The sequence below is a fragment of the Myotis myotis genome, unplaced genomic scaffold, assembly GCF_014108235.1.
Source record: "Myotis myotis isolate mMyoMyo1 unplaced genomic scaffold, mMyoMyo1.p scaffold_m19_p_2, whole genome shotgun sequence".
Lineage (NCBI taxonomy): Eukaryota > Metazoa > Chordata > Mammalia > Chiroptera > Vespertilionidae > Myotis > Myotis myotis.
This window is the reverse complement of record NW_023416324.1, coordinates 123,776,136-123,786,104: the sequence shown is the minus strand read 5'-3', so window position 1 is coordinate 123,786,104 and position 9,969 is coordinate 123,776,136. Positions and strand designations below refer to the sequence as shown.

At 40.9% G+C, this 9,969-nt stretch overlaps 1 protein-coding gene across 1 annotated transcript; it reads right to left on the bottom strand.

Annotated features, from left to right (window-relative positions):
- Positions 1-6,004: 6,004 nt before the first annotated feature.
- LOC118676622 (tubulin-folding cofactor B-like) lies at positions 6,005-6,800 on the bottom strand. Its single transcript, XM_036350807.1, is given in 2 exon segments — positions 6,005-6,257; positions 6,260-6,800. Coding segments are annotated over 2 exon segments (732 nt in total). The 5' UTR covers positions 6,783-6,800; the 3' UTR covers positions 6,005-6,048.
- Positions 6,801-9,969: the final 3,169 nt, after the last annotated feature.

Here is a 9,969-nt window from a genome sequence, read left to right as displayed (position 1 = left end):
ATATATTTCAGAAAACATGTCCAAGTAGAAGAGGCGTTAGGGGTAGTTCATCCTGACAGCTACTTTATTGTGGTAGAGGATGCGCACTTCCATCTGGTCACCTTTCCCATTCACATTGAGGTAGAGTTTAGTCATCACTTCTTCCTACAATAATTCAAGAACCGGTCTCTCCAAGGTTTAGAGAGAGTCAAATCTTCACTCCATACTAATGCACTCCTATCTTCCAAGTATCCTGTAAAGATTTACTTTGGACTCCAGGATAATTGTCAGAGGACAATAAACACCATCTTCAGCCTCAAGAATATTGTTCCAAGAAGAAATAAAAAAATTAAAGTTCAATCTCCAGACAACTCAAGGTATGGGTTATTGGGTATGAAATAATTTTAGTTATGAGAATTAACAGTACAATCTATATTTCCTAGCGAGTTTTTTTCTGCCTCTATTTGGTTTCCTCCAGGAATTAGTCTAGTGGAAGGAAAGATGCTATATCTTCTGCCAGAATCTCCATGTGATTCCTCAAGTAACAGCACACACAACACTGACTATGCATGTGATCATACACAATTCTGGCAGGTGTGGGAAGGAGAGTTGTGACTTCATATTTTAGAATGCACACATTTAGAACACACATATATATATATATACCAAAAACATAATCTTCAGAGGAGGAATTACTTACAAAATAGCTAATATATATTGCTAAGTAGAACTTTTTTAAATTTTTAATGTTTTAATTGATTTTTAGAGAGAGAGGAAGGGAAAGGGAGAGAGAGTGAGCTAGAAATATCAATGATTAGTGAGACAGCTATTCATTTTGCAACTTCAAATTTCTTAGATATCTGTGTGAAAGAGCCCCAATATAGCAGGGTACCTACCTGCATTAAGGTTTTTGTTATTACTTGAAAATCATTGTCAGAAATAGCAGCCAAAAACATAAAAGAAAACTTCCTAAATACAGTTGCAAGCAGTTTCTGTTTTCTATGAATAAGTAGTTCTTTAAAGTTCTTGGAGCTGATCATGTTTTTCTTTGAACAAACTTTTGAGTGATTATTTAAATTAAGTGCATCTAACATTTAAGAAATAATGAATTTTCTCAAGAAATAAAGTTCTGCCTGGCCTGTGATCGTCAGTGAAAAAATTTAAGGCAGTTAAAGATTATTTCTATCTCATGAAAACCTTATTGCCATATTACAAATGAAGCACATTTCAGACCAATGTTTGTCACATTTATTTTTATCATAGAAACTTTCATTTAATAAAATTAGCAAGCAGGCATAAAAACAATACCAAACCTTGTTTTTTTTTAAATACCAGATGCAGTCAGCTTTTAGTCACCTTAGTTGTTCTGGACACTACCTTGCATAAAAGGTTCATTTCTGGCAAACTAGCCAATGCTCTAGAAGGAGGATTCAGTTATACTTAGAGTTGACATTAGGCACCTTTCACATTCACAAAATCATTTGGGAATAGGTAGGAGAATTACCCTTAAAGATAACATGCTATCTGAATAACAGAACTGCTTGTTTTTGGTTTTTGTAATAGTAGGGAGTATCTCTAAAATATTTCCGTCATCCACATATGTAAAATACTAATCATTTCATAAATGAAAGTCCATTTCTAACATTTGATATACTAATTAGCAAAGCCTTGGTTTTTGCTTGAGATATGGATTACAAAAACAATTTCTATAGCCATCTCTGGGTTGAATAGAATAATGAATAACTATTTTTGAAGTGTGATTGCCTTATGATAAATCTCAAAATCAGATGGTGAAGTAAGTCCTCCATCTTTGTTTTCTTGTGTTTTGTTTTTTTTCAAATATGTTTTAGCTCTTTTAGGTCTTTGCATTTCTATATGAATATCAGAATCAGTTTTTCAATTAAAAAAAAAAATACCTGATGAGATTTTCATTTAGATCATTAGGAATCTAAACATTAATTTGGAGAAAATTGATAGTTTAGCAATATTTTTTGATCCATAAACATAGTATACATCCATTTATGTAGGTATTCTTTCATTTCTCCCAGGTAAATTTTAAAGTTTTAAATGTATTCATTTACATGATTTTTGTTATATTTATCTTAAATTATTTAACATTTTTATGCTGATGCAAATTCTATTGAATTTTTATTCCAATTTCCAAGTGTACACTGGTATATAAAATATTTTTTTGTATGTCAACATTTTATCCCATAAAATAGTTTACACTACTAGAACTACTAAAGTAGTTATTTTAGCAGCTTTTTTGATGATTCCATAACATTTCTACATAGACTATTTTCTAATGATAAAGATAATTTTACTACTTTTACTCAATCTCAATGGCTTTTGTGTCTCCTTTTTTTGCATTTCGATATTAAATAACAGTTTTGAAAGATAATGTCTTAGGCTTTTTTCTTTTGTTTTTTTCATCTTTATTGAGGCATAATTAATAAATTTGTAAGATATTTAAAGTATACATTGTGAGATAAATGTATACTTAATTACATATATACACTAGAGGCCCAGTGCACAAAAATTTGTGCACTCGGGGGGAAGGGAAGGGGGGGGCCCTCAGCCTGGCCTGTGCCCTCTCGCAGTCTGGGACCCCTCAGAAGATAATGCCCTGTTGGCTTAGGCCTGCTCCCGGGTGGCAGAGGGCAGGCCCAATCCCTAGGTACAGCCCCTGGTCGGGCTCAGAGCAGGGCCGATTGGGGAGTTGGGGCGCCACCGCCTGTCATGCACAGAGTAGGGCGGATCGGGAGGTTGCGATGCCACCCCCAGTCACGCTCAGGGTAGGGCTGATTGGGGGGTTGGGGGATAGCCCCCTGTCACACTCAAGGCAAGGTCGATGGGGAGGTTGCAGTGCCATCCCCGTCACGCACAGAGCAGGGCCAATCAGGGGGTTGGGGTGCTGCCCCCATCACACACAGAGCAGGGCCCATCAGGGGGTTGGGGCTCCTTACCCTGTCACTCACGGAGCAGGGTCGATCAGGGGGTTGGGGCGCCGCCACTCTCACACACAGAGCAGGGCCGATGGGGAGGTTATGGCTCTACCCTGTCACACACAGAGCAGGGCCTGTGGGGTGGGGGGCGGGTTGGGGTGCTGCACCCTGTCACACACAGAGCAGGGCCGATCAGGGGGTTGGGGCGCTGCACCCTGTCACACACAGAGCCGCAGGGCAATCAGAGGTTGGGGAGCTCCCCCGTATCAGGCACAGAGCAGGGATGATCAGGAGGTTGGGGCACCTTCCCCTGTCACAAACAGAGCAGGGAGGATAGGGAGGTTGTGGCCCCGCCCGCTGTCACACACAGAGCTTCAGGGCGATCAGGGGGTTTGGGCGCTGTCCCATGTCACGCTGATCCCGGTGCCGGGAGGCATATTACCCTTTTACTATATAGGATAGAGGCCCGGTGCATGGGTGGGGCTGGCTGGTTTGCCCTGAAGGGTGTCCTGGATCAGGGTGGGGGTCCCCACTGGGGTACCTGGCCAGCCTGGGTGAGGGGATGATGGCTGTTTGCAGCTGGTCACACACCATTCAGGGTGGGGGTTCCCACTGGGATGCCTTGCCAGTCTGGGTGAGGGGCTGAGGGCTGTTTGCAGCTGGTCACACACCCTTCAGGGTGGGGGTCCCCACTGGGGTGCCTGGCCAGTCTGGGTGAGGGTCTGAGGGCTGTTTTCAGACTGGAGGGTGACGGAAGCTCCCAACCGCTCCTTTTTTTCTTTTTTTTCTTTTTTTTAAAATTCTGGGCCAGCTTTAGCTCTGAGGCTCCAGCTCTTATGCCTCTGCTGCTGAAAGTAGGTATCTGGTTTGTTTCGGTTCGAAACAATGTATAACTCCAGCTCTGACTCCAGCTCTGAGATCCCAGTTCTCTGAAAGCTGGTTTCTGGGTTTTTTTTAGCTTCTATATTTGTTAAAATGTTTCAAACTGCAGGCTCAGAGGCCTGCTAGGCATGTGGGGAACGTTGGAGTCCTCCGTCACTGAAGCAAGCAAGCCTCATGTTAGTTTCAAGCTGCCTGGCTGCCGGCCGCCATCTTGGCTGACAGTTAATTTGCATATCTCGCTGATTAGCCAATGGGAAGGGTAGCGGTCGTACGCCAATTACCATGTTTCTCTTTTATTAGATAGGATATGTATGTATATATCCTATCTAATAAAAGTGCAATATGCAAATTAACCATCACTCCGCCACAAAAGATGACGGTGTCCATAGCCACAAAATGGCAGCACCTAATTCCCTCAGCCTCGCTGGAGTCCCCCAGTCCTGGGGGGGCTGCCGCTTAGAGTGGGCAGTGTGAGCAGCCAGGTGGAATGCTTGCTTCATCACCACTGCAACGGAGTGCCTCTGGGCAGTGGTACGGAGCAGCCTGGGCGGGGCACAGTCCTGGAGAGGAGATGGTAGGCCCACCTCCCACTGAAGCAGCATGGCTCCCTCAAAGGAAACTTGGTCTTTGGTTCCTTAGTGTAGTCTAATCCGGCTAAAGAGGAGCAGCTGGGAACATTTCAGGGGAGAATTAATACTCTAAAACAGTGTGTTCTGTTCCATGGAGATTGCTACCCAGTTGTCTTGGGCCTAAATTCCGGGTGATTGTGGGGCCTGGTTCTACCACTAAGGCCTGTGTCTTCCAATTGGCCTGTATTTGTTGTAAGGGCCCAAAAAGAAGAAAGGGAACACTTTTTTTGATGCATGGATTTGACCAACAGACAAAGGCGAGTGCTGGTCTGTGTCTAATGTACACACAGAGACACCAGCTCTGAGTCTGCCTGGCCAAAGGGAGCTCAGGGTCTGTTTGCAGAGCCTTCTGGTGGTTTCTGTTTCCTTGCTAAGGCCATCTTTCCTGGGAAGCCTTGGGCCCATGCTCAGCTCCAGCTCAGTGGGTCTTCTCCAGGCCCCTCCCCCAGGCTAGCCTCACCCCTGATTGTCCTCCAACCCCTATCAGGGGCAGGATCAGCCACCAACCTCCCATGGCCCCTCCCCACTGGCTGGCCTAGCCCATTGGCCCCTATGGGTGTAGGCCAGACCTCACTTATTCACGAATTCATACACCAGGCCTCTAGTATACATATGTGTGTGTATGTATATATATATATATATTTAAAGAATTCCCTCATCTAGTTAATTAACATATCTATCACCCCACATAATTTCCTTCCTTCCTCCCTCCCTTCCTTCCTTCCTTCCTTCCTTCCTTCCTTCCTTCCTTCCTTCCTCCCTTGCCTTTCTGTGTTTTCCAGGGTATGTGTGAGATACAGTCTTATCAATTATCATTACCATATTTTACATTAGGCCCTCAGACTATATTCATTTGGGGCTTTTTTCTTAATATCAAGTAACAAGCATTCATTCTTTTCCAATTAAATATGATATTAGGTATTGATTTGTTATAGATATTCTATGAGACTGAGAAAATTGCTTTATTCTCAGATTTCTGAGATATTTTTAATATATTTTTATTGATTTCAGAGATGGGGAAGGAGAGGTCAATCATGAGAAAGAATCTTTGATCAGCTGCCTCCTGCACAGCCCCTACTGAAATTGAGCCCACAACCTAGGCAAGTGCCCCAAATCAAACCCTGACCTTCTGGTTCATGGGTCAATGTTCAACCATTGAGTCACACTGGCCAGGCACTGATATATTTTTAAAGAAATAGTTTTCTTTTGGTCAATTGCTCTTTCTGCCTCTAATGAGATGATCACATACTTTTCCACTTTTGTTTATTGAATAAACCAACCTTGCATTCCTAGAAAAATCCTCACTTATTTGAGTGTTTGTATCAATATAGTGTATTTTTAAATTCAGTTTGTTAAGATTTTATTTAACAATTTTGTATCCATGTTGATGAGGGATATTTGTTCTCTAGTTTACTTATAACGGGTTTTTTTGTTGTTGTTTTTGTTTTTTTGTTTTTTAGGTCCAGCAAATTTAATACACAAGTCTCAAAAGTCAATGGTAAGAACAAAGTGAGTAAAATAAAAACAGGGTTGGGGAAGAGTCATGGGCACACATAGGGAGGGGCAATAAGTGGGCAAGGTAGTTGGAGCAAGAGGATGTCCTTCCTTGGGCATTACATCTCATCCAACCGGTAGTCCTCCTCAGGGAAATCCCTCACGGTCACAACTGACGGCTTGAAGAAGGCACCGTACTTGGCCTGGCATTCGAAGTAGCGTTTCCCATTCACACTGCCATCGTTTTTCCCTAGTGGCTCATCGAAGTGTATACCAATCCAGTAGCCAGGCTTGAAATCTGTGAGTCCTACATACATGATGGTCCCCGGCGAGGGGGCTGCCCAGGTGCCCGCACTTCACAACGACTACCCACAAGGATGGCACTTGCCTGGGCCTTCTCCTCCGTGAGGCGCTGGGTGGTCTCAGCCTCTTGTTGTGCCCGCTCCTCTTCATTGTATCGGCCTAACTTGCTGCGCTTCAGGAAGGAGTGGACTGAGACTTGCCTCTGGTCATAGGCTTCCTGTGAGATCCTGTATTTCTCCACCTTGGACACATCCTCATATTCCCCAAGGCTGGCACCGCTGTGGTCAATCACATGGATGCGGCAGCCGTCATCTACGGGGTAGGAGCCCAGTAGGGCATCCTCCTGATCCAGCTTGCTGCAGAACTTCTCGTCAGCTCCATAAAGTTCCAGTTCCATGCAAGACGCAGGGCTGCCCACCACCAGCTCTAGTTTACACTTGAATTCAGCTGTGGTGAGGCTGTGACTGTACCGCTTCTCCGAGCGAAAGCTGTTGAGAGAGCTGCTGATGAAAACGGTCACAGTGGGCGCTGATAACCCCGTCACCTCCATCTTGCGCTCTGGGGGTGGGGGTGTGTGTGGGGAGGGGGGAGTCTGCAGCCCCGTCAGCCACCTCACGCCCTACTTATAACGTTTTTGTCTTGTTTTGGTATTAGGTTAATTCTGGTCTCAAAGAATTGATACAGAAAGTATTCCATCCTTTGCAATTTTCTGCAATAGTTTCTTTACAATTATGTCTTTTTCTTCCTCTACCATGTTTACTCTATGGTACTTGCCAAAGATGAATCCTTGATATTAATTTATATCCCTCAATAGAAATCATGCCTCTTTTCTTATCATTACATATTCAGAGGCTAAAAGAATTATGGCTGCCTAGTAGCAGCCCAGGAAATATTTATTGATTTTATAAAATACCCCAAGAACAAAATGAGCAATAAAATAAAATTTAGTCTTATTATATTCTTTGCTATTGATTTAGAAAATGTTATCTCCTTAATATTTATTCAAAATTGTTATTATTAATAATTTTCTTTTGTTATTGAAGTCAATATTTATCAATTACCAATTACATGCCAAATATGCTCTGTCAACCTGGCATTTTCCTGAAAATTCTATATATTGGCCATATGTATATATAAACTGTTGGCAAGGATGTAAAGCAACTGAATTTTCTTACATTGCTATTTTGAATTTAAAATGTTAAAAATCACCCTATCTGGTTTGGCTCAGTGGATAGAGCGTGGCCTGTGGACTGAAGGGTCCCGGGTTCGATTCTGGTCAAGGGCACATGCCCAGGTTGCAGGCTCGATCCCTAGTTGGGGGTGTGCAGGAGGCAGCCAATCAATGATTGTTTCTCATCATTGTTGCTTCTATCTCTCTTTCCCTCTCTCTCCCTCTCTGAAATAAATATATATATATATATATATATATATATATATATATATATATATATATATATATATTTTAAAATAAATAAATAAAATAAAATGTTAAAATCACTGTGAAAACACTTTGGCAGTTTCTTAAAATATAAACTTATACCTATCATACTATTCAGCCATTCCAATCCTAGATATTTACTGTTAAAATCAAAGCTTATCTTCTTACAAAAACATATCCTCAAGTATTAATAGCAATTTTATTTTTAGTAAACATTCCTTAACAGTGAATGGATAAGCAAATTGTAGTTTATCCATATGATGAAATACAATTCAGCAATAAAGAGGAATGAACTATTGACACATGGAACAGCATGAATAATATCAAAATAATTTTGCTGAATTAAAAAAGCAATTAAAAAAGAATAATAGTTATGATTCAATTTATATAAAATTCTAGAAAATATAAACAAATGTGTAGTGACAGAACACAGATCAGCAATTGTCTATAGATAGGGGTAGATAAGAAGGTAATGGAGGGGGGTATTAAAAAGGGACCTGAGGGCCGAAACCGGTTTGGCTCAGTGGATAGAGCGTCGGCCTGCGGACTGAAAGGTCCCAGGTTCGATTCCGGTCAAGGGCAGGTACCTGGGTTGCGGGCACATCCCCAGTAGGAGATGTGCAGGAGGCAGCTGATCGATGTTTCTCTCCCATCGATGTTTCTAACTCTCTATCTCTCTCCCTTCCTCTCTGTAAAAAATCAATAAAATATATTAAAAAAAAAAAAAAAAAGAAAGGGACCTGAGGAATAGTTGGGAGCATTAGGTATATTCACTATCTTGAATTCGTTAATGGTTTTATGAGTATACACATATGCAAGAATTCATGAAATTGAATTTTTACACAACTTATAGCTCAATTAAACTGAGAAAAATATTTTGACTAAAAAATACGTTTTCTTTTTTTCTGATTTAATCTTTACTAATAGAGAATCATTGCTCTCAAATAAGTTAAGTTCTAGTAGGAGTCAGAAATGTAAAAAGTTATTGCAGTGAAAAAATATGCAATCAAACCAACATTATAGAAAGGCCCTTCTGCCAACTAAATGGAAGACAGATTGCAGGAGGTACAGAGTGTCAACAGGGAGACTCCCTAAAACATTCTGATAGTAATTAAGGGGAGTGACAATAAAAGCCAGGAAAATGGAAATGAGGCAATTTAACAGGCACTAGTATTAAGGTAAAAAACAGTATGGTCAAAAGGAAAATTGAGGCTTTGCTGATTTTTGACTGGATAAAACTGTGAAGTGAATGAGAAAGTGCAATAAAAACATTTCTGGTGATTTTAAGTTCGATGTCTTGGAAAAATAAAGAACAGTGTACTATTTACCTGGGAAAATTAACTGCATTACTGTTATGCTGCATTTATGACTTAAAATCTAAAAACCCAACCATGGTGACAAGTCTCAATTATTGCTCTAAAAGTAATATATCTCCCTGTTTTTGTGTGTCCAGGTTCCTAGGAATCACCTTTTACTAAAGATAGGTACTTATTTTAGCCTGGAAAACCTCATCTATGCAAAGTTCAAGCCTAGAGGTTGAGCTCCTGCCCTTCTGTCTCCATGGCCTGGAGTCCTATTCCTACAGGATGGCAGATCATGGCAGATAATGGTTCAGGAAAATGTGCAAAGAGAAATTGCTTTTCACTTTTATAATTAGAATTTCTTCATGTGAGTAGCCAAACAGAGAATGTTATGAGCAGAATTTAAACTGCAAAACCGAAAAAGCTAATGGATCTTTCAATAAGTTTACAGAGTTAGTTGGGAGAGTTTGAGAGGTGCTATCAAGATTGTGAAAGGGATTTGGGGGGCTGCCTTTGTAATAATATAGGAGATCTAGACATCCAAATGAATAAAGTGATTTGAATTATGGAAAAAAAAGTTACTGAAAATGTATGAGACACTTAAGATAATTGAAGGAACAAAAATTTTCCTCAGTTTAGACAAATGTAAAAAAAGATATAGATGATAAAGCAGAGGGATTCTGAGATGGAGTGAAGAGAAGTTGCAGTGACTCATTTTAAGTGTTTTCAATCTTAAGTAGGAGTCAAGGTCATCCAGCTGTGTCTTGTTCTACGGAAATGTGCTGAACAGCTGAGAACACAAATCTAAACAGTATTACATTAATGGGGGTAAGGTTCTGCATTTTAGTTAACAAAGCCTCTTGTGCCAATCTGATCTCAACAGCAATCTATCTGAAAAAAAAATGTGTTTGGGTTGACTGCCAGATCAATACAAGCCAAAAAGATGACATGGCAGCTAATACAACACTGAGCACAATAACACAAGTCAAGAGTCCAGA